The following is a 24,957-nucleotide window of genomic DNA, read 5'->3' as shown; positions in this document are numbered from 1 at the left end:
GAATACATTATTCACAGTTTAATAATAATTTTAAAAAAATATGTTATGTTTTGTGATAATTTTTTCTGCTGTACCGAAAACGTACCGAACCGAACCGAACCGTGACCTAAAAACCGAGGTACGTACCGAACCGAAATGTTTGTGAACCGTTACACCCCTACAGAGCAGCACACTGAGTGTCAATTGATGTTTCCTTCTGCACTTTTTTTCTTTGGGGGAAATAGTTTTTTTGAAGCTGTTGTTGGCCTGTGGAAAAATGTAATCATAAGAAATGACTCCGGAAAAGCTGCAGATAGAGACTTAACAAATGAATGCAACTGATTATTTAATGTTGTTTTTATAGGCAATAATTTAAGCTGTGTTAGTTCCAGGTTTAATATGTGCAATAAGTTCATTTCAATAAGTTTTGCAATAAACATTGAACGAGTCCGGCCCTTGACTAGTATCGATTTTTTTATTTTGGCCCACTGTGTATTTGAGTTTGACACCCATGCCCTAGACAAAACATTACAGCAGTTCACGCTATAATAACAGTTCTTATTTGGTTGAAAATGCAGTTAGCTTACGCAACTGATGTAATGTCCATTTTGAATGTAGACCTGCATATAACTCTGAAGCACAGCGTTAATGAAAAATAATGTAATGTAAATAATCAAATTAGTTTAGTTGAATTGCTTCATTAGGTTTATAGGTTGCAGCCACGTAAGAGACAGCACTAAAGTGAATCATACAGTAAGTCTTACATTCTTCAGACAAAGAGGCAATTTACCATTAAAGCTACTTAATTGCTGATAATTACAACAAGAGTGCTGGGATCAACAGATACAGATATAAACCCAGGACTCACTTTACAAGCCGGCCCAGGAGGTAGGTTTATTAACGGCCAACATGCCCATCTGCAGTCAGCACGACATACTAGTGTAAACTTTACTAAATTGCTGTATGTGGCGGGACCCAAAACAACATGACAACATATTTTTACACAAGAATTTCATTGAAAGTCAAGTTCCAGCAAAACTGAAAATATAATATTCTTTTCTGCTTTTAAAATATGTTGTATTGGTTCATCTTTCTTTCTCTGCTACATGCAAACTTTACTTGTATTCATTTTAACAAGGCGTGACCTGTTTTTAAATGTAAAGCCCATTCAGCTGCATGTCTTGTATGAAAGCTTACATTTTGTGACCCTTCTCTGGTTCAAGGTCTTCTATCCACAGCAAGTTGGTCATTATGTAAACCAAAGCTGCATGGCTTTAGGTGAGACAGGGCTGCAGATTAATGTTTATAGTAGAAGTTCACAATGTTACAGCAGATATTTAAGACTACCACAGGTGCATATACTCAGTATCCCTTTCACCAAGAACAAAACCGAATGCATAAGCACCACAAACATCCTTAAAAATTATAAAGTTGAACTCAACACCCCTCTTAAGAATTACTTGTAATATATTTAACATTAGTTGGGATACATTTACCTGAACAACTGGCAGCTAAGTGTATTGTGTAAATGAGAACTCTTCAGTAGGTTTCGCACAAGAGAGATTACTGACTTTATTTGCCAAGAAATTGAGACAAACTTGAGGAGAAGGTCAGAGGGGCCCTGTCATTTAACCTGGGTAAAGGCTGTTAGACAGATCGTTGTTAACAGAGCAATGACAAACCAAAGAAATATGTTATGTGGACGCAGGGACCTCACAATGAGGTGATTATTTTACAACCACTCCTTATCCAACAAACTCTAATCTCTGTTAAAATTAGAAGTGTCCCTACAGGCCATGAGCAAATTACAAGCACTTCTTCTCACACCGAGCCTGACAGTGAATAATCGAAGCATGCAGCTTTCTCTGGAGTCTGCTGAAACCACTGTGCAACATACACCACCTCCAGAAAGACAACACCAGAGGCCTGTACGACGAAGCCGGTTCAACATAACCTGGATATGTTTGAGTTACCTGGCTTACCTAATCCAAAACAAACGTGCTCTCGCTAAACGGTCCTACGACGCTGGTTATCAACTCGTTAACTCAAGCCAGCTTAGCCCTATCTAGTTAGGTGCGCGTTCACATGAAAGGGGTGGTATTTGGAGCTTTCGACCAATCACAAACATGGACAAGCGTACTGACAGCTCAGCGCATCATACTTCCTGAATGAAAAGTAAACTATAATATTAGACAAATATGAAGACATTAAACTTTAAACATCCATGACTTAAACACTTTATCCAGGATAAAAGCCACATAGCTGCACCTGCAAGGTGAATACAGCTGGTAACAGAAAAAGTGTTTGAATGCATACATTAACAGGTTTATGATATCACTGCCCCGTCTAAGACACGAGTGGATCTGACTTTAATTACATTGTCTCGAGTGTTTCGTCAACTTAATGTGTTGCTTAAAATAATACTTCTGCATACAGTATGTGACACTGTAGCGGCCCGTCCACACGGCGGCGTGCGTTGAAGCTTCAACGCTTCTGCCCATTCACTTTGAATGGGGTGACGTCACGCTTTGCCGAACTGCATTGCTTCCCTTTGCTCGCTTCAAAAGTTGAGCAATGTTCAACTTTTGAAGCTTCGACGGAAGCGTCAGCCAATCAAATAATGTGCCAGTACAAGCTCTTGCCAATCAAACTGCGTACTTGTGTGTCCAGGGCGGGAGATTCATGTGATTGGTTGTTGGTCGAGTTTCAGACAAGCTTACAGGCAAGCTTCAACGCACGCCGCCGTGTGGACGCTGCGTAAGTGTTGCACGACCAGATACGGCTCAAGAAGCTGACTCAGATAAGGAAATATATGATACATTATGTAGGGCTGTCAAAAAAATTATTAACGCCACTAATTCTTTTAACGCGATTAACGCATGTGTATTTTTTGTCCTCGGCCACCCCGTAGTTTCAGAGCGCATCGAGTTTAAAATACCATCTACAAGCTGATGCTGGCAGCTTGCGGCAGACCACACTTCCACGCTCACCGGCAGGCCCTGACTGGCCATCGGGAGGACCGGGAGGGTGTGTGTATGTGTGGCACGAGCGAGCGAGAGAGAGACCTTACGTGTATTGTTGTTGTTAGCATCTGGTGCTAGCTAGCTGCGCTAACGGATATAAGGAGCTGTTTAAATGAAAACAGAGGAGCGACATTTCGCCCACAACTGTGCCGAGCACTTGACTTTATGCAGGTAGCCAGACAGTGGGACATTGTACGAACAGTCAGCACGGATAGTGCACGCAACATGATTGCAGCGTCCAGGCAGCTCCCGTTCGAGCATATGCCTTGAGTTGCACATAACTCCAACACACACACACACACACACACACACACACACACACACACACACACACACACACACACACACACACACACACACACACACACACACACACACACACACACACACACACACACACACACACACACACACACACACACACACACACACACACACACACACACACACACACACACACACACACACACACACACACACACACACCACACACACACACCACACACACACACACACACACACACACACACACACACACACACACACACACACACACACACACTTCCAGGTTGAATTGAGGCGAATATTTGTAATGTTCAGAGGTTGTTGTGTTTAATATTCATGAGAATATTTGTCATTATTCAAATGATAATAAACATTTGCATAAAGCATATTTGTCCACTCATATGTCAAATATTAAGAGTATTAAAAACTTGAAAAATATCCCTCTAAGGTACATTTAGAACAGATAACAAATGTGCGATTCATTTGCGATTAACTATGGACAATCATGCGATTAATCGCGATTAAATATTTTAATCGACTGACAGCCCTAACATTATGATGTACTCACAGTGCCGCGGACTGTACGTAATGTTACTTTGATCCGGTTACTTGTGTTGTGACAGATAGTTAAGTAAGCGTTCTTAACGCTAATGTTATATTAGTCAGATTGCTCTGAAGATGGGAGGTGATATTCTATTTATTTCACGTTCACACAGTCAGTTGAATTTTGCCGGCCGTCTTTCCTGCAACGGCAGTTTTTTTGTATTTCCTTTATCCTGTAATATGACTTGATAGCTATAAACTCCGCACACTGAGCTCTGATTGGTCAGTAGGCGGTGCTTTCAATGAGTTGATCTCTTATCCTGGAACCAAACCTGCCCCGGAGCAGGTTAGCCGTTCAGTATTTGTTACCATGGAGATCTAGCCCGATAAGAAGTGAACCAGCGTCGTAGGACCGGAAACCCAGAGTTTTCCCTTTAGTTAGCTCGCTAAGCGAAAATTCGGCTTCGTAGTAGAGGCCTCTGGAGCTGACCAGTCTCAAAGCATAAAACAAACCAGCCTGCCAAGTGGTCATTCACATAGGTACTCATGCTTTTTTTTTTTGCAGCTCCACTTTTCATTGAGAAACAAGGAAATGTTAGCTCTGTATTCCTCTGCTGCAAGTGGTGTAAAGTAACTAAGTAGATGTACTCAAGTACTGTACTTAATACAATTTGGGTGGACTTGTACTTTACAATGTTTTGCCAATTTGTAACTACCCCACTACAATCCAGAGGAAAATCGTATACTTTTACTCCACTATATTTATTTAGTACCTTTGTTACTTTGCAGATTTTGTTAAATGATGTGAAATATAATCAACACTTAAATTAGACTTGAGTTACACCTGGAGTAAATCCACAACCCAACCTAACCTGCAGTATACAAAGTAGTTCAAATTAATAAAGTATTTTGATGTCAATACTTTTGTACTATTTGTATTTGTAATACAGGCCTTTTATTTATAACAGTATTCCTAGACTGTGGTATTTCTACTTTAGTACAACATATGAGTACTTCTTCCACCTCTGTCAGCTACAGCTTGAGATCAGAACACCCGGAAATCCACAACACTGCCTTTCCTCAATGCGAAACGCACACGGCTTGTAAAGCTACAAGTTCTAACTTACCACACCGAAGCATGCACGGTGTTCCACAGTCTAACTGGGTTAATCATTATTCAATACCGGGGATCAATCCACCGCATACCGGGCACAGACAAGGGGTGTGACAATACGAGCAGGCAACCTGCAGCTAGCAGCAGATAACGTGAGGTGTCTCAGACTAAACATTTCCCTCCTGACAGACATGACACATGAAATGTAAAAGCATACTTAATAAAGGTTTCTTCACGGTTACCGGGGTTTCCTTTTCATGCATCTGCGCCCCCTTACCCAGTCTCAGGACCTGTTATGAAGGGTTCAATGCCCATGTCTACCAACAATAACACGGCCTCCCGAAACAAGCTCGAACCGGTGACCAAACACGGGCTCTATACAATGTTTTCAACGTCGGCATTGGTGCCCTAATATCCCCGTGTTGTTTTTAATAGACACCCGGGGATGTCTACCTGTCTGCGGAGCCTGCAGCCCCACAGGTCTCCCGTGACGCGGATGCTAACAAAGGCCCGAGAGCTGCTGTCTGGAGCGGAAGACCGACACAACGGGAGGAAGGAGGCAGGCAGCAGAAAGATAGGCAGCCGCTATTCCCGCACCAAATACCACTTTTTACCCCCTCCCTGAACCACCATTGCAACAATACCGGCACCGATGCGTGGACAAGTAATCCCCCTATGTATCGCGACCGGGTAACAGGGGGTACTCACCGGCGGAGAGGGAGGATGGACGCGGATTTCGGCCCCAGTGTCTCTCTTCACCCCAGGCTTTCACTCCGACAACATGGCGGCTCAACGGAGGAGCAGGCGAGAGCGCTGCATGACGGGAAGGGATGAGAGAGAGCGTGCGGTTCATTGCGCCAACCGGGAGGGGAGGGAGGGCCATACCGGGACCGGTCCTTTGTTATGTTCTGTGTTTATTTTGCATTTTGGTTTTACTCCATTGATATTTGTATCAATACACAAAAAAAGAACATTTGCCACACAGTCGTCTGTGTGATTGGTCACTAAAATGAACTACAAAAATAACAAAAACATGTTATTATATATTACCAGTGTTTTAGTGGTTCTTACGGTAAATAGAAATGCTAATATCCACTTTTACATGTGGATATTATGTGATTTTATTATCGGGGGTTGGACTGTACGCCTACACAGTGTACCGGGGTCTCTACGGTAACGGGGAGCTTGGCAGCCATGGCAACGTGCTGCGCCACACGGTCAGCAGTGAGAGGCTGCAGGATGCTCTGCTGCACCTGCGGAATGTGAGAGGATGGTGTGTGGCCTAAATAACAACAAAATACCCTATTTGGGGTCTTTGGTAAGGTGCCACTAACAACCCCGAGTCTGCAGACTGGGGTAAATAAGACTGCCCTAAACCAGTAAGTGGGTGACGTAATGCAAAAAGATGATAGCAGCCCAGTAAAAAAGAATCTATGGTAATCATATGGAAATATTAAGGGTAGGCTGATGAAAAAATACTTACGTGGTCCAGTCATACTGGATTGAATAACCTGAAGTGTAGTTTGACGATAAAGTTAAAGTTATAAAGTACATTTGAGCCTACTTACATAGAAGTGGATCCAGGATAAATATGTTGTCTTGCACCTCACAACTCACAACAACAAAATACACAGGCTCATTGTTTTAGTTTTATGTTGTGGTTGATTTGTTTTGTTTATTAAATAAAAAATTGTTTAAACAAATTAAACTTGAATTACCACAGTCATCTGTAGTAAAGTACTTACTGTAAAGGATTGCACTTTTTATAGCTACAGGGCCTTGTATAATCATAAAACCAAGAAGACAACAATACAATAATGATCTTTCTTTGAAATGATTAGGAACACAAAATCTAAATTTCTAGCATTTCATTATTACCATTTAAGAAGAACTTAAATGAAAGAGCTACGGTGAGCTCACTTTTTATCACTGCAAGAATAAACTAAATCCCTTTATGATATCAAAGTGCTATTTTCTAATGTAGGTCTTATAGGTTTATGTTACACTGTGCTGCAAAACCAATTTCCCTTAGGGCCTATGTGGGCAAATTAAGATGGAAGTTTTTTTTAAGTCGAAAAAAACGCATCAATATATTACAACATATGAAAATCCTCATTATACAATTTCAGTTTATAGCAGTTTTTTTATAAATAATCTTCCAAACTAATCCGGCAAAAATGCCATTCTGTGCACCTTAATCCAAATATTAAAATAATGTAATCAAAATTAGGAATAAAAGCACTCATTTGAATGTGTGTCTACAGATGACAAGTCATATTTAACGTAGAAAGTGTATTTTTATTATTTCAAACTTCTCCCTACACCAAATAAGGTCTTCACCTCATACCTGTCCCCATGTTCTCCTTTGTGCGTTCAATTACAATTACAATAACACTTGACCATGACGTTATGTTTCTCTCTGGTCTTGGACTTTATGGCCTTTCTTCTGTGGAAATCAGTGAATGAGATGCAGAGGTGAATGTAGTTTTTGAAAAAGATTGAGAGAATTTGCTGCAGTTGGGTTCAAAGAGGGAAGCATGACGTTATCAAAAAAGGGGGAACAAGAGAAACAGGTATGAAGACAACACTTTTATGTGTACCAATCTTCCCCAAGACCTACCCGCCCCCTAATGCAACCCCCCCTTTCTAAATGTAACCAACAAAACAATCATTGGCTGGTTATTTACATGCACAGTATCCCCACTGCTCCCCCCAAATACACACTAATGCCTGATCCCAAAGCCATCTGCATCCCTTAGCTTCAGCATTACATGTACAGTAGGCTGAGTTTATTTTCCTGAAAACTAAATATTCTGGCAAAGGACATTTGACTGGATTTTTTTCTGAACTTTAAAGGATAAGTCTGGTGATATTCTGTGTTTATCTCATTGTCAACCAATCGCATTAAAACACCAAAACCAACCATGAAATTATCCCATTGACTAGAAGTCAGAGCCTGATATATCTCATTCCTCTGTGATCCATTGTTGTAACATAACTTTAAAAAAAGAATATTTAACATTACATCAATGAGCCACACTGTTGCACTCGGTGATATGTTCCTTCATTCTGATGAATCTAGGCACTGTAGTTTATTTTTGAAATGATCCCACAAACTGAGTCCTGCTGCTGTAAATACTCAGCAGTGCAGCACACTCGCAGCTGTAAATAATACAACAAATGCGCGCTTAAATCGGGATCCACGATAATAATAATAATAATAACTTGATAACAATATTATGGCTATATCCAACAAACAAACAAATAATAGTGTCTATGACTTTGTTTATTGTGCGGTTTCTCTTTTTTGGCGAATAAATTACTTCCTTAAAAAAGGAAGACGGAGAAAGTTTGTGCGTACAAAAACGATATAACTAGTACACTAATAAATAGCTAAAAGGCAACCAAATTAACTGATAAATAAATAAATCAACAACGCTTCAACACTTCCTCCAAGAACAAGAGCTTGGTCCCAAGAGCCACAAGCTGAGAACGTTTTAAAAGTTTTGAGAGAGTGATGAACAGATCTGTTGGTTTTGGTCAATAATAAAATGTATGAAATATCACCAGCCTGATCCTTTAAGCAGTCTATCCTCTCGGCTCCACCTGCTCTGTTTCACTTCCGCAGCAGACCAGGTGAGTAATGTTAAAATCTTGAGTGTTATCAGTGGTTTTAACAACACAGGAGGTAAAGATGGCTTTGGGAATGGGAATCGTAAGACTGCTCTAGTTCGACATCACCACGTTCTAATACGACAACAGGTACGAGCCGTGCCTCTTTTTATTATGTGACCCCACCCACATACCCGCCCAACCCCCCCTTCACACACACACACACACACACACACACACACACACACACACACCACACACCCACACACACACACACCACACACAATAAGGACCCAAAAAAAAAAGTCACAGGGACACCGAGTGGTAAGAGTCCAGGGTGCAACCACAAAGTACCAGCTAGTCCTGTGGTGTTACACAATCACACACAAACATACACACAGTGGTGAGAGTATTGAGAGCTGGCAGTTTAGTGAAGTGTGTCCTCAGTGAATTGACAGAGGTTTCCCCAGCTCTTGTTATCTGTAACTCCTCCTCCTCCTCCTCTTCTTCCTCCTTCATCTTATCACACCACCTGGCATGCTGGTTCTTCCCTGAGTTCTGTACATTCTATTCAGGGCTGTTCTTCTCTTTCTCTGACACAAGCACACATGCATTCACGCACAGATGTCTCTCCCTCCGAGTGGGGTAAGTCCATTCTTCCGGTAAACTGTGACACACAGAGTGAGTGTATTGAGGCACCGCCGCTTTCCATCCACAGTGACACCGTCAGGGTAAGGCCTGAAGGGGGCGCTACCAACGGTTAACCAGCCCTGGGATGCAGAGAGGATGAGATCAGTGAGAGACACAGTGTTACAAATCAATGTAACGTACACTGTACTTTGATATATGTGCAGGAAAGGGGTATTCCACTGATTTTACACAATAAAGTTTGATTTACTCGTCACGAGAAAAACACAAGGCGTCTGTGGATCTGGAGGGAGTTTTTTGCAGTGTTCTTGGCTTAGGCTGGAACATTTATTTTCCCAGAATATTGCAGTTAAGTGTTTTAGCTACGTATTAATTGGTTCGTTAACATCTGTTTGTCTTGAAGACAAGACCTGACTGCAAGGTGTGGTTAGCATCAGTTCTAAATGGATTGGCAAAATACAAATATCCTTAGTGAAGCTTAATACTGAGCAAGGCAAGAGAAATAATATAATATCAACAAAGACCCAACACGTGTCCTTAATAACTACTGTAAGCTGCAGACAACAGGAATTCATTTGAAATCGTCTATACGCAAGACAAAAAGGAGGATGTTTGGTTTGGTACAAAAGCCGATAGAATTGTATAATAGAAATGGAATTCCCTTTTATATAGACTGGTAAATATCCTTTTGACCTTTAACCCTTTGACCTGTGTTATGGCGCATTTCCACTGCAGCGGGTAGCCCCGTTTAAGCGTCCTCAAGCGGCCAGGCCAGTTTTTGGTGGCCTGTCCATATAGCATAGCACCAGCTAGCGGGTACTTTTTCCCTCTTTTTCCGGCCCCATAAAATCGTGGTTCTATCAGGCCAGGGCCAGGGCTGAACTAGTGACGTCAACACTCTCGACTGCTGATTGGTCAGAGTGAATCGTCACAAGATCGCGCGCGAGATCATCCCTAGCGTCGCATATATATCTAGAAGCAAGCTTGCAGCATTTTTAAACACAGCATTTTTGTAAACGGAGGAGCTACAAAAATGGCAACGTCAAAGAAAAGCACACCGTGGTCGACCGAGGAGGTGACGACGTCCCTACATCTCATTGGGGATGATAAAATCCAGCGGGAGCTCGACGGAACAACTCGAAATGTGAAAAAAGGCCGATCGCCCCGCCTACACTGCGCTGCTACCCCAGGTCCTAAACTGGAAATGCGCCACGGCCAGCGAGGCAGCCCGAGGCAGCCCGAGGCAGCGAGGATGCTTTAAACGGGGCTACCCCGATGCAGTGGAAATGTGCCATTAGATACTCTTTCTCCAAATCCCTGTTTTCTATTTTTTTGGTGTATTCTGTTTATTGTCTGGAATTGCCCCTTGAGGAAAAAATACAGTATTTTAAACTTAATTGAAATACAAACCTGATCTAGGGACTAAAAGTCTGTACATATCTTGGTTTAAGCTACAGTGGTTTTTAAATCTTAGTGAGGGACTCAAACACTAAACATTAGAGTAACACAGATCTGTACCAATAAGATCAAAAAGAAGGAAAACAAGGTATATTACAACAAAGTATATTAAAATAGAGCATGTTATATCTGTAACTCACGTGTAAAGAGGCTGCAGTTGCAGATGGGAAGACTTCTGAGGAGGCTGGTAGCCGTACGAGTCAAAGCCACCGATGAAATCAACTAAAAAAAGAGAAAGAAATTACATCATTACACTTTCCCTTAAATATGTATTTGTTTTTTGACCAGGTGTTGGTTTCACAGATCAGATTCTATTTTGACCGGAAAACATATTGATGAACAACACCTTTATATCACTGTAATACACTCTGACATCAGAATCTGGACAGATACCATCTCACTGTTTCTATGTCACTGATACATTGTTCTAATCTTTCCCGATCAATGTGGAGGGAACAAATATATGTGGTGGCAGCTCAAAGAGAAAATTGTCCCAGATGTTCTGCATCAGTGGAGATTTAGACAATGAGTGAGTGGTCTGGTTTGTGATGCGTGATGTGACATTTTAATAATAATATTAATCCTGTGATGTTTTTGTATAGTTGTAATTGCTTCTTCAAAATGTTGAAGAAAGAATGTTCTGAGTTTATGAAGCAAAACACTGCAGAACACCATTTTTTTAAAGAAAACAATCCAAAGGGCTGCTTTTCCTAAAAATGTGTTTATGTTATGGTTAATATAACTGTTTTCCTATCTGTGTGTTATTTTGAATGTATTTCTTAGTTCAAAATGTGAAAAACATCAAATATTTTTATTTTATTTTGATTACAACCAAAACCATGACAACATTTCTATATAGAACTATTAAATACTATGCGTGTGTGAACTTCAAGAATCCAGCATCAGCCGTTACATTGCTTGCTCTTATCATCATCTTTTCCCATCACGTGTTTTCACGTGCATATTATTGTGACAAAGCGTGCTGTTTGGACATGACAGGCTGGCATAGCATGACACTTCCTTTTACAGGAAATGCATATGTTGTATTGTAACTAAAGGACCTAATTTACTTCATTAAGTGAAACATTGATGTGAGCACCAGGAGGAGATTAAGCATTCAGACACACAGATGGCAGAGACAAGCACATGCTAGCAGACAGACTCCTTGAATCTTCCGACACATATCTCTAATATTCCCACAGATAAAGCGGTCAGATCCCCGAGAGGGAATTCTGTGCTGTGATTTAGCTCAGCATGAGCCGGCAGGAGAAGACAATGAGCTAACAGCACTCACATCCAAAGTTGTGTATCGTTAACACAAACCCCCCTCCAGAGAATGACACAAGTAAACCTGATCGGCTGAACAAGGCGCTGGAAGAGGATCAACAAGCTTTTAGGAGAAGATAAGAGCACTCACAGCTGTCCTCGTCATCCTGGAAGACTTTGCTCACGTAGCAAGCGTAGACAAAGCCAAAGAGCTGTTAGAGAAGACAGAGGCTGCAATTAAATGACTGCTGCTGTACAGACTGAGTCACAGCTGACTAAAGTGTGTGTCAATAAAGGGTCAGCAAACAAAAAATACTGTTGTAGAAAATGTAGTATTTTTACAGGGTAAAATCGGTAAAGCTTCTTAAAGCATTTTTCAACCAATTTCAAGGTACCTAAACCATTGATGGAACTTTGGTCATCACATCTCAAATGAATACATAAAGGCTATTGCAAAAATAAAAGTCTAGTAGGTTTGATTTACATGAGTCATCAGGTGCAGGATGCTAGTAATATTTTTGCTTTACATGAGTGATTGTGAAGATGCAAAAATCCAGCATTTCTGTATGACAGCATTGAAATTCAAGCATTTCCAAGACTTTGTATGAACCCTGTGTGTGTGTGTGTGTGTGTGTGTGTGTGTGTGTGTGTGTGTGGGTGTGTGTGTGTGTGTGTGTGTGTGTGTGTGTGTGTGTGTGTGTGTGTGTGTGTGTGTGTGTGTGTGTGTGTGTGTGTGTGTGTGTGTGTGTGTGTGTGTGTGTGTGTGTGTGTGTGTGTGTGTGTGTGATACGTACAGCCAATAGGACCTGAAAGGCTGAACTCAACACCTCTATGTATTGGTAGTCGAGGAGACACCCGGACACAGTGATGACATGGTGGTCGTCAGGGGCCATGTTGGAGTCCAGCACGGGCGTCACCAGGCAACCAGGACCATGCTCCATCCACCACGAGCGATGAAGGGATGTGTTGAACGTCATGAGAAAGTCCCTGTCCTGAACATGTGCACACATACATACACATATATAAAAACATGGCTACAGATAAGGGTTATTCTCATGGTTGAGTGATTAACTAATATGGATATATTTTAACAGTGTATTTATATTTCTTCTTTACTCTGTTTAATATCATATTAAACTGAATATCTCTGGATTTTTTTTGTACAAACAAAACACAACTTTTTCAAACATTGAAAGACCTAGGACTTTGAGAAACTTGGATGGAATTTGTTGAGTATTTTCTGATATTTCTAAGTCTTCCAAATTGTATCTCTTGACCACGAAAATAATCTGTAACTAAGTAATAATCTAACTCTAGACAGATGGAATAAAGCAAATATTGCGTTACACAATCAGAACGACTGAACTCACCTGTGACAGGTTTCCAACCTCCAGGTAGAAACAGATAATGAACGAGTTCCAGCCCACCCAAAGGACCAGCCATACTGCATACTGCCAATCAGATACAGGGATCACTTTCTGCACACTCATGCAATATCAATTTAAAGTAAACAATAGCTTTGTGCATCTTTGGAAGGGGGGGGGGGGAATACTCACAAAGATAAGGTATCTGAAGCGAAACTGCACGGTGCCGAACATGCCCAGGATGACGGCCATAATGTGCAGGAAGTTGGCCAGGATGGGGGCCCATTGATAGCCCATAAAATCAAACACCTGCCTCTGAAGGGCTGCCACCTATGGGACAGTGGGAGGGGTCAAGCACAAATTACAAAAAATACATTACACACACAAGCGAGGATATATGCAAATTAAACACATGGTGAAACACACACACACAGTGACAGGGACACACATGCACAGGTCTGCCGCAGTTGTTTCCATGGTAACTGCCTGGAGCACCAGCCAGTCCAGTGACTGTAAAAGAGGAGCAACCCCCTAAAAGCGCCCCCAAACTAATGAGGATCTATGGGCCGAGTGAATCCCCCTGCCTCCCCACAACTCATCAGCACAGCAAACAATAGCCGGGATAGCTAGCCCTCACACTGCTGTGCTCCATCATTCTAGAGAAATAGCTGATACCATCTCTCATTATTACACACTTATTATGTTTTAGAGGGATAGTCAGGCTATTTGTAACCACAAGACATAGCTAACTTTAACTCCAGAATGGAGGCCAGATGGTGAACAGGGCCTCCTTGTCCCATCTCAACATTCACATGTTTTTTTGCCAGAATGGGGCTGACACCAAAGCACCCCACCACCGTACTTCAAAGAGACACACACACCCTCGCATGTAATGTGGCGTGGCATGGCACCAGCAGCTGCAACTCTAAGCTTTTGTAATGTGACTGTACACACAGGCTGGACAGAAATTGATTACAATGTGCGTGTGTTGTGCGTGTGTCTGTAGCACGCTGCTCCAATTATATCATCACGGTGAGTGAGTGATTAGAGAGGCAGCTTTGACAAACAAACACACACACACACACTATATGTATACACACACTCACCAACTGCAGTGAACATATCACCAGCAGCGTGCATCGTCCGTCGCACTTCCCCATCTTGGAGGGCTCGGGACGCGGCATGGAGCCCCGGAGGCTCCGGGGGAAGGACGGGTCGCCGGTCAGATCCAGACTGCCTGGCGGTCTCAGCTCACAACATTCCCGGCTGAATAGACCTGCCTAAGGCCGCCGCCGCCTCCTCCTGTAGCGTCGGTGTGGCCCTTTTCTCACAGCGAGTGACCCATCTTGGCAGTTTTTTTGTTGTCAGTAAATATACCAATTACGAGCAGAGAGGAAGAAGAGGGGGGGGCGTCACTTCACACCGGCCTGCTGCGGTCCGACCACCACCGACAACCGAATCACCTCGGCCACACCTTCCGGAGAGGGGACACACAAAGACACAAAGAGAGACGGAAAGCTGTCATAATCTGCTCCGGGGTATAGACAGAAATTAGCATCATATGATATCGGATCACACGGGGGGGGCGGTGGGGAGGAGGGGACCGACCCCGCGGTGTTACTACACGGCTAGCGTTGGGCTACACGGACACAAAGCAGCCCGTTGTGACTCACGGTTTTCTAGGAGAGGAAGAGTCCTTGTGCCCCCTTTAAATCTCGTCGTCCCGACCTCCGTCTCCTGTAACTGTAACTAGTTACCGGGCGGATCTGTTTACCGGCGCCGGGCACCGAGCTCCGTCTCGCAGCGTCTTTTGTCAACAATCGGTGCCGGGGCAGGCGCAGGAGGAGCCGGGGGGGAGAGAGAGAGAGACGAGGGGGTGAGAGAGAGAGGCGAGGGGGTGGGGGCTCTCAGTCACCGCGACCCCCTCGAGGAGGAGCTGCATGGATTCTGCAGACCCGCGTGCGTGACTGCGCGTGGCCGAGCAGCAGCCCCGCGAGGCGTTCGGAAAAAAACCGAACACAAAAGAAACGGGGGCTCGTGGCGGTGGTTCAGACAGCCGAAAATAACTGTGATCGCCTCCCACTCCCGTCCGAGCAAAGAGAGCAGCCCGCCGCTCGTCTCCTCGGGCAGCGGTTATTCAGAGCGGAAGAAACATAATTAACAGCCGTGTTTAATCCCAGCTACTTAACTTGAGAGGCGAGCAGTGCGATAGTCTTACAAAGTTAAGATATGATGAACAGTCAGATAATTACCGCTTAGTCGGTTATCACAAGGCCATATGACAATCAATGGAAAACGAGTTATCACATTTTCGTTTACTTACGCATAAGGCTTTCTCAAATAAAAACGAGTAAGCAGTTAAAACATTTTGTCATTTCTCTGCACTGCAACTACTTCTAATTTTGTTTGAGTTAAATATTGCAACGGTTAATTTCTCCACCCTATGTAGCTCAAAGCACTGTGAACTGCCTGTGTTTAAAAGGTGCTAAACAAACTTGTCCCTGCCCCTTTCTAATAGGCTGTGTGAAGTGACCCACACATTTAAAGCCCTGCTTAGTTGAGTAACCATGTTCATTGTGCAATTAAACAGCTGTCACATGCCAGAAATTATACACAGTGCTAATTAAACTGACTTAATGTATTACAACCAGATAGATATTGTGCACCATTGTGCAAGTGCACCATATCCTGCTGCTGCATTTCAACTCAAACGTTGTCTTTTTACCAAACAACTTATTTATAAGCCCTCAATCTCGAAGTATTTAATTATTGCCACTGTCAAGTAATTGTAATATAGTCAGAGCAAAGGCACAATGCTTTCTTTAGAAGTAGAATTGGATGGCCCATGCTTTGACAACAGCAATCAGGCAAGCATTTGTTTGTATTCTGCCGACAAACAAATAAACCACACACACAATTCATAAACTCCTTGGTGGAGAAAAAACCCTTTTACCACAGGAATGCCCCACAATGACAAATGAATCCCACAAACAGTTTTTACAGAATACTCAAGTTTATTAAAAAGAAACAATTCAGAATAAAAAAAACAAGTCACTGTGGAGGTTGTTTTGACCAATGATCAACGGTTGTTGAGGTTGTTCTTTGACAAGCTGAAGCACATGAAATTACAGAGACTCCAAACCCACTGTCGGACACCACCCATCCACTTCTTAAGCAGGACACTCACACACACAGACACACACTCATCCAGGTGAACAAACTCCCACACTCGCACACTCCCTACTGAATTTCTCCCATGTAGAGCCTTTTATCACTGGCGCCAGACAGCACTGTGAATAGAGACAGAGAAAAAGATGATTACACTTTTATTGTCAGTTGTGTTCTGAAACTAAGCCTGAGGTGAACAAATACACATACAAAATAAGTGTTGGGTGAAAACCACATTTTAGCTAAACCACAAGAATATTAAAATATTATTCCCTTTAGATCCCCTGACTATCTTCTTAAGAAAACTGCACAAAGTCTTTCAACATCTCTATTCCACACTAGGAACTGTGTTTTCTTTTTTTAAATGCATAATCTTTGCTTTGTTTAGACCTAGTGTCCACAAATCTCTTGCATTTTCGTAACACTGAAACAGAGACTACGGAAAACGCTGATAAACACGTTTTAGTTTGAAAACTTCAGTACTGCGTTGGATGGGCTGAAACTGAGACTTTTGAAAATGATGATGCAGAAAATCGCTCGCTGCCGGACTGAACTTATTGGTCACACCGTCTGCTTTCCAGATTCTATATAGCTGACATAACATTACCTTTTTCCTGAAGGAAACTAACAACATTACCATCGACTACATGTTGTCAATTCAACATGTATTATTAATTACCGGGGTTGTCCACCTTGTTGACTATTCTAGCAGTCGTTGTGAAAGTCTGGATTATGTAGTGCTACTACAGCCTACATGTGCAAGAGGAAAAAATATTATTCTAACGCACATGCCCAGTGTAACAAAATGGTCATGTGATTCTAAGTTTTTAGGCATGTTAGTCCGGAAAGAGATTATAAATGAAGCGGTGCTAAAAAACTCACCTTGATAAATATAGTTTGTATTTGAAAAGGAAAATGTGTTGTTGTCAATGCATCCTAAAAGTAGTGACTGACTCACCTATAGGCTCCTCTGGGTGAAAGGCGACTTCGTTGACGGAGCCGGCATGTCCCGGCAGCTTGTACAGGATTCTGCGTGATGTGGTGTCCCAGATGTACACAAATCTATAAACACAGACAAGAAAAACAGCTGGAATGACTCCTGACGTAAGAAAGCTGAGACATTGGACACTGAAGGATTTTCCTATTTTTGTTGCAATACATCATGTGCTATGTTGTTGTATCAAGTTGTGCTGTTGAAGGTGGATTAAAAGAAGTTGAAAGAGTCAAATTGCATCGAGAACATTACAGCTTGACAGCAATCTAAGATGGAAATTAAGTAAGTAATTATTATAAGTCTGCACATTTACACAAGTGAGTTTAGTGCATGCTAATGTCTTATCTTGAATTTAGTTTAATAGAAGCACAACCTCTAGAAATACATGTAAATGTACTGTAATAATGACGATTATACAAATTAGGGATCGACCGATATGGCTTTTTCAAGGCCGATACCGATACCGATTATTAGTAATCAAGGAGACCGATAACCGATATTTGGAACCGATATACATTTGCAGTAAAAAAAAAAATCTTGGTGTCAAAATGTCGAATAAGACAAACTCCAACACAACTTCTTTGAAATGCATTTAAGCATTATGTTTAATTAACTTTTAAACATCTTACAACTGGTTTCCTCTCTGTGCCCTTTTATTTAGTGCAGTCATCTGCAATGAGTTAGAGAGAGAGACAAGAAGTGGGGCTGCAGGCTGACATGCTTAACTAACAATAATGCTTAATTTATTATATCTGTCTATCTAGTATAAAATCCCAATAAGCTGCTAGCAACTGCAAAACACTAGTGCTAATGCAGGGTTGCCAACTCTCATGCATCTGGCGTGTGACACACGCTTTCACTCTCAATCTCACGCTGCCCAAACTATTCTCACGCCAAAACACCGAATACCAGAATACCGAAGACTAGAAACGGTTTTGAAAACTTTTGTCACGTAGTGATTGTCTTCTCAATAGAACATCTTTGATAATGTCTTCTGGCCAATCAGAATCAAGATAACGGCGTCTGTTGTTGCAGGAAGTCCCGACGGAGAATACTTTTGCTGTAGTACATCTCTATATACATCGATACAGCATTACGTGTTGATAGAAATCAACAGGTAATGAAATAAGACCCCACGGTTTGATGATTGATAGGTGTGTGGGCTGTCTTTCATTTTGACACACAGAACAATGGGGGCCATCCACCCTTATCCACAATGTAAAGTAATTCACACAGCCTCTTCTCTCTGTGAGGAGCAGCAGGTTCAGCTTTCAGAACAAAGTAACACAAAACTAAAATGGCATTCATTTTTTTTAAACATGTCGTGTAGTAATAGAGTACCAGAATGTGTATTTTATGTTAGTATTTCAAAAAATCTCCTGGAGGAGAATCTCCCCAGACCCCCCTACAGGGGTTGGGCTTTCAGCAAGTCAAATCTTTCACCTGTGGGGAAATTGCAGGATTGGCTCCAGGTCGCCCTTTTTATTTACTACAAGACAAATGTTCCTTTTTATTTCATACAGTTCAATTTGGATTGAGACAGGGAAATAATCAATAATCTAAACCTCACGCGTGACGTTTCACTGTCAAGGGGAGCGTGTATGTAATTACATTGCAAATACTGACTTGAGCCCCACCACTGTATGGGTTAGGCGGCCCTATCATAGATTACCCAACAAAAATACTACGGAGCCGCCACTGCCGACCCGTATTGCGCTTGCGCAGATCTAAGATCTAGTAGAAATGATAAAAAGTAAAAGTCTGCTGCTTATTGTTCTACTAGGCCAAAATAGAGTCAAAGAGTATATGAGGGTGAGTGTGTTAATTAATATATTAGGCAGTAAGTCTGTAGATTTGTTTGTGTGTGTGTGTTTCGTGTGTAGGCCTCTCACGATAATTAATTTTGTTGGATAGATTTTCCCGGAAATTATTGCAATAAACGTAATATTGTCGGCACCGTTCTATGACCATTTTAGACCACTGACATAATGATAATATATAATAATAATTCAAGTACATTCTTTCAAACTGCTAGTCACATCCTCATGTAAATGGCAATTTATCGAGTTCATTTTTATTTATCGTACGATAAGTCAATTAATTGTTTATCGCGACAGGCACACAATAAAACAGTGGAAACAAACATGTGTTTGACTTTCATTAGTGACTGAAACTGTGTGCCCTTTATAGTCTGTGTCCAATGTTGTGTATTTGTATATATTCTATATATATTCTATATATGCTAAGGTCCCGCTACTGACACGATAGCAGTCATTTCGTGCACATATGTGTAATTAAACCCATGATACCAAAATCTCACTCCAGCCAGGTACCCAAAGTTGGCAACCCTGTGCTAATGTTTTGCAAACTATTAAAAGTGAGGCTATTACAGTAGACCTAACGTTAGTCTAGTAGCCTCACTTCTAATATTTTGCTAAACATTTGCTAGATACATGTTGGCTAGCTAATGAGCTTCACATATCAACCTGAAAAACTGCGAGGCTCCACTCGCAGCCCCCTCTGGCTGGCTCCCGCCCGGAAAATCTTCAGTAATAGCCTATCAGATAGCGCTGTGGGCGGGACATTGCTCGTGTAGACAGAGTGGTGACTGCAGCCAGAGAAACGGCCGCATCAGAGCCAAAGTTTTATCGGCAATTTGATAAAAAAAAGGCCGATACCGATAATCGATCAAATACGGAATATCGGCCCCAGACCCCTAATACAAATGTCTATGTGTATGGGAGTTTGTTTGTTTGTGTTGCCTCACCTGTCAGCTGAGCCGGCAGCTATCTTACTGCCGTCAGTAGACCAGGAGCACCTCAGCAAATTCTGAAAGACAGGAAGAGATGTTAGAAACAGCATTGTTATAAGAAGGACAAGAGCATCATGTGCTGTTTATTGCAAGTAAAAAAAGTGACATATTTCGATGCCTTTTAGGGAAAAATAATTGTTGCTAGGTGGAATTTTTATTATTCAAGTATTTTCCTCAATATATATACCCCCCGGATGGTATTAACAGTGGAAGAACATGTCAGTACATACAGGTCAGAGTTATTGATGTTACCTTCTCAAAGTTGTGAACGTTGCCCTGGAAAATCTTCACACATCTCTCCTTGGGTGCAAATGGTCGAACATCCCAAATACGCACTACACAGAGGAATTAAAGAAAGCAAAATGAACCATCTGGCCATTGCAATGACACTCTTATAAGCTTAAGAAAATTATTTTTGTTATACAAATAAACATCTTACCTGTGTTATCCATGGAGTTTGAGAGAAGGTATGATCCCTCAGAGCTCAGGCTGAGTCCAGTCACTGAGTCACCATGGCCGTGCATATTGTAGATCAGCTTGTTCTGCCTCAGGTCCCACACCTGCACAACATAGAAACAGCTGATGACGGAGTTCAAGCCACAGGACATACAGAGTACAGGCCTATATGTAAAGAACACAGATTATAAACATTTTCCTTATTGAGGTTGAAATCCAGGGGCAAGTGGAAAAACTAAAACATTTTCTTATAGCACATGAAATTGCAATTCCCAGGTTTTCTGTGTATGCTGTAGGCCAGTACCTTGATGTCATTGTCGATACCTCCTGAAAGGATCTGATCACTGGTGTCATTGAATGTCGCAGCGAGCACCTGGTAGGTGTTCTGGAAAGTGTGGATCGCCCCTTTCTTACGGATGTCCCACAGCTACAACAGTGACAAACACATGTAGGAAGATTAACAGGAGCCTGATCAAATGGACTGGGGTACTTGAGATAAATTAAAGACCACATAATAAGGGTCTGTTAATGAGACTTGTGAGAGAGGATATCAAAATGAAATGAAATATCATCCAATTCAACAATTTATTATTATACCTTGACGGTCCCGTCATCACTGCCGGTACAGACGAGTTGGGGCCCTCGACGGGCTGGGTAACAGGTGTTAACGAAGGAGGTGTGGCCCTTCAGGCGCTTGATTCTCTCTCCAGTTTCACTGTCCCACACTCCTACAGTCTTGTCTGTGCTCGCTGAAAACAGCATGCTGAAATACAGAGCAAGAAAACACAGTTTGACACATTCATCCACCTTATTGACCATGAATTAGGAAGCATGGGTTTGACACATCTCTTGCCAGTAACCTAAGCCAAGTGATACATTTAACAAATGGAACGTGTGTAATCATGTCCAATTGTTTACAAGAACTAGATTAAATAGTTCATTTAGCTTTGAAGGTGGTTTTGCAAGGTAAGGAGTAAGTTGACTTGTATTGAATTAAATCCCCCCTTGAACTATAGTGTTTATTCTGACAACCGTCATTCAAAGGTTTGTGTGTTCAGTGTGCGAAAAAGTACACGTCCCACCGTCCGGGACGTGTTATTTACAATATCGGACAAGTAGATCTTTCAATTGACTTGTCCGGCGGACAAGTGACGTTTTTCGCCCCGATTTATTGACAAATTATTGATAAATTCAGTTTACAAAAGGCAGAACTCCTTCGCAAATTGTCCGTGTCCGCCATTGTTCGTTTAGAAATGTTAGTTTCGGTTCTGCTTGTCGATTCCTAAGTAAATGTATCTCGCCGCTTTCTGTACAGTTAGACGGGGGCGGAACGGGGCGGGAAGTGTAGCACAGTGGCAGGGTTGGGAAGCAAAACTTGGTTCCAAGTAGGAACAAATAACAATTGTCCGGTCCCGGGATTAATAAGAGTTGTGAGGAAAGGAGGCGAGGCCGAGCCCCGCGGACTGCAGCTCTCTCATATGCTCCGTATCAGCTGATCGCTGCACGGTGCAGCTCAGCGTCTCTCTCTCTCTCTCTACACACAGCGGATCCGCTGCCCGTTTAACTGCCTCATCTTTGTCAAACTTTCTATATTCTTTCTCTAACACGTAGTGAAGGTTATTAAGCGTTTTAACTCCTATGTTGTTAATATTGACCGCCATTTCTTTTATGAAGTGAAGCAGCCTCCCTGTCTGTGTCCTAGCGCTGTCCTCACATCCCCGGACCCCCAGACTCGGAGGAGCACAGGGATGTCAGTATTGTTTATGAAGCAGGGTATAGAAAGTAGCTACATTATTGAAATTAAAATACTATTTATTTACTTTTACAAACAGTGAGCAGCTGCAGCAGGTGTATTGCAGGACATGTGTAAGCGTGCAAGCATCTTTGAGTTGTAGAAAAGCGCTAGGCCTATAGGCTATACATATAATGTATTATTATTATTATTAGGTTATGTCCTATGTGTTGGACATGTGTGGTTGGACTCTGTCTCACAGGCAGGTTGCAGTGTAACATCAGAGGACACAGGGCCAATTGTACATTCTCAAACTGCACCACTTAGAACTAACTAAACAATGCAGAGATCATTTTTATATAATTGTATTCAATAACCGTAAGAAATTCACCAGTATGAAGTGATTTGTAAATAGGAATACAGATTTGACTTAATGTTTTCATAAATATATTTTTTCCCAGTTTGTCATGGGACTTATTTTTACCCTCTCAAAGAACCGGAATCGAGAACCGAAAATAACCGGAATCGTTCAAATCCAAACGATACCCAACCCTATGTGTGATGCAGTAAAAGCTCACCGCTCACTTACGTTAGCGGTGTCCTAAAACCGTGGGAAAATGTAAAATACGATGGCGAAGAAGAAGATTCCAGTGGCCCCAATTGTTGTCCATTCTGGACAAGTGAAAAAAGTATTGGGACAAGTACATTGCCAAACTCACTTATCCATGGACAAGTACTCTCGAAAAAAAAATGCTCACATTGGTGTTACTTTGTTTTATGCTTTAGAATATATCTTAGAATTGTACTTAATCTGTGATCGTTCCTACCTGCCATCTGTGTTGTAGTGCAGCTCCATCACTGCTCCACTGTGGCCCTTCATCGTAGCATAATTGTCACAATCTCCGTACACATTCCACATCACTGCAGCAGAGAAACACAGTTTACAACACGTTATTCACAGTAACTGAAATATGTTTGTAAGTTTAACCAAGGACGTGTGAGCCTCAGGATTTTAAATATCTTACAAATTAGCCTATCAAATCCCGAGGAGGCCAGCGTGGATCCGTTGGGGTGAAACTTGCAGCAGTAGACCTCGCCCTCGTGACCAGACATCAGCATAATGGGAGCCTGCAGGCTGGAGGACCGTGGAGGACCCTATGGGAGATGAATTAAAGGTCAATATATATGATTAATTTAACATCAGCATTACAGCCCAATAATAAATTAACAGTTGTAAATGTTTTCAGCATAAAATGTGTCAACTAATGAGTAACCACACATTTCAGTCAGAAAAAAAACAAAGATATATTTGAAGCTATTCAAAACAATCTGTCTTACATAGACTTTCCAGGCCAGTTATGTAACAAAAACAAATAGGACATGTGTCATAGGCTTTGCTTTTAGCTAATACTATGCATTTTGACCCCAAGATCTATAATGGCTGTGCTATGTTGAGAATCAATAGTTTTCCATAATATGTAATTGGTTAAGTTGTACAGTTGATGTTTATTACAGTGGATTTAAGGTAAACACGAGTTTTAGTGGCTTTTGTCTAAGTTTCAACTTAGATAAACATTATAACCTTCACAAATGTAGGATGTAATGCAAGGGTATTGTATGAGACTGCATTCGTTTAAGCAAGATATAGCTAATACTTAGAGGGCATTACATTTACTATAAGAATTTCTTTCTACATGATTACTAATAATTTTTTGTCAAAATGTTACATATATGTTTATCACAGTAGAGTGCAAACTGCATTTTAGAGACTTGCAGATTAATTGATTCGAAATGTGACCTGGTAACTAATCTGTCATCTAAAAAACAAAAGATATTAACAATAAACACATTTTAAGTCTATTTCGGTTTTTTCCAGGCCTTGTTTCTGAACATTAAAAACACATCACAGTGATGTTATTTTTATTTTCCTGCGTAGGGGTTTAGCTAGCCACATAGTTCCATGTATGCACCTAAAAACAATTCTTAGTGCACTTAAGACGACATGTAGTTCATAAATGTAGTAATTAATTATGTGTTTCAGTGTTGTTTGCCTCTGATAGATATAAATGAGGACTTTGGTTGTAGTTACTCTACGCACCATGGCCACGAGTTGCTGGGACTGCGCCGCCGCCACCAGCTCCATCCGGGGCCGCTTCACGGCGGCTGGAACCACCGCCATGTCCGCCGGTCTCTTCTTGGGTTCAATCATCCTGAGATAGTCAACAAGAAAAGGCAAAAGCGTCGGAGTTATTGCTAGAGTTTATAAAAAATGAATGGACGTCTTTTTCGGAGGGACGTCGAGCGACAACGAAGAAGAACAGGAAACTACTTCCGGTGCATATGATGCATCTGATTGGTGGAGGCCTGTACCGACTGCACTGATTGGTTCACATGGCTTGTTGGTAAACTGACCTGCCCCGGATGTTAATCTGAACCAGTTTTGCTAAGACGTAAGGTAACACTATTTTATTTGTATGTTTTCTGCAAAATTAGAAATACGTTG

At 41.7% G+C, this 24,957-nt stretch overlaps 3 protein-coding genes across 8 annotated transcripts in view; all 3 read right to left on the bottom strand.

Annotated features, from left to right (window-relative positions):
* Positions 1-5,804, bottom strand: part of pum1 (pumilio RNA-binding family member 1) — a 31,894-nt gene extending 26,090 nt beyond the window's left edge. For all 5 annotated transcript variants that reach the window (XM_034093908.1, XM_034093909.1, XM_034093911.1 and 2 more), the window contains exon 1: positions 5,653-5,804. In XM_034093908.1, the coding sequence (XP_033949799.1) occupies positions 5,653-5,797 (145 nt within the window). In that variant the 5' untranslated portion in view covers positions 5,798-5,804. The remainder of the gene's footprint in view (positions 1-5,652) is intronic.
* A 3,042-nt stretch (positions 5,805-8,846) lies between these two features.
* On the bottom strand, positions 8,847-15,257 carry nkain1 (sodium/potassium transporting ATPase interacting 1). Of its 2 annotated transcripts, XM_034094589.2 has the most exons (8): positions 14,966-15,255; positions 14,399-14,766; positions 13,485-13,622; positions 13,299-13,379; positions 12,723-12,920; positions 12,080-12,140; positions 10,803-10,884; positions 8,847-9,326 (listed from the first exon to the last, which is right to left on the bottom strand). In XM_034094589.2, the coding sequence occupies exons 2-8, from the start codon at positions 14,474-14,476 to the stop codon at positions 9,317-9,319; spliced, it is 648 nt and encodes a 215-aa protein (XP_033950480.1). In that variant the 5' UTR covers positions 14,477-14,766; positions 14,966-15,255; the 3' UTR covers positions 8,847-9,316. The 2 variants fall into 2 exon arrangements, with proteins under 2 accessions (XP_033950480.1, XP_033950481.1); XM_034094590.2 differs by lacking the exon at positions 12,080-12,140 and having other exon boundaries at positions 14,966-15,257.
* A 1,029-nt stretch (positions 15,258-16,286) lies between these two features.
* Positions 16,287-24,789, bottom strand: snrnp40 (small nuclear ribonucleoprotein 40 (U5)). The gene is made up of 10 exons (XM_034094555.2): positions 24,553-24,789; positions 23,480-23,609; positions 23,282-23,375; positions 21,320-21,485; positions 21,027-21,149; positions 20,706-20,826; positions 20,519-20,601; positions 20,222-20,283; positions 17,419-17,522; positions 16,287-16,582 (listed from the first exon to the last, which is right to left on the bottom strand). The coding sequence occupies exons 1-10, from the start codon at positions 24,661-24,663 to the stop codon at positions 16,533-16,535; spliced, it is 1,044 nt and encodes a 347-aa protein (XP_033950446.1). The 5' UTR covers positions 24,664-24,789; the 3' UTR covers positions 16,287-16,532.
* Positions 24,790-24,957: the final 168 nt, after the last annotated feature.

This window comes from Pseudochaenichthys georgianus, chromosome 11 (assembly GCF_902827115.2).
Source record: "Pseudochaenichthys georgianus chromosome 11, fPseGeo1.2, whole genome shotgun sequence".
Taxonomy (NCBI): Eukaryota; Metazoa; Chordata; class Actinopteri; order Perciformes; family Channichthyidae; genus Pseudochaenichthys; species Pseudochaenichthys georgianus.
This window is presented reverse-complemented; position numbering and strand designations above follow the sequence as displayed.

Excerpts from the sequence above, each read along its gene's own strand:
- nkain1 (XM_034094589.2), bottom strand. The coding sequence starts at position 14,476 with ATGCCGCGTCCCGAGCCCTCCAAGATGGGGAAGTGCGACGGACGATGC. Across the intron at positions 13,623-14,398 it reads TGATATGTTCACTGCAGTTG|GTGGCAGCCCTTCAGAGGCA; the intron begins GTGAGTGTGTGT and ends ACTGTCCCATAG. Across the intron at positions 13,380-13,484 it reads GCTTCAGATACCTTATCTTT|TATGCAGTATGGCTGGTCCT; the intron begins GTGAGTATTCCC and ends TCTGATTGGCAG.
- snrnp40 (XM_034094555.2), bottom strand. The coding sequence starts at position 24,663 with ATGATTGAACCCAAGAAGAGACCGGCGGACATGGCGGTGGTTCCAGCC. Across the intron at positions 23,610-24,552 it reads CCCAGCAACTCGTGGCCATG|GGTCCTCCACGGTCCTCCAG; the intron begins GTGCGTAGAGTA and ends CATCTCCCATAG. Across the intron at positions 16,583-17,418 it reads TCACCCAGAGGAGCCTATAG|TGCTGTCTGGCGCCAGTGAT; the intron begins GTGAGTCAGTCA and ends CTCTATTCACAG.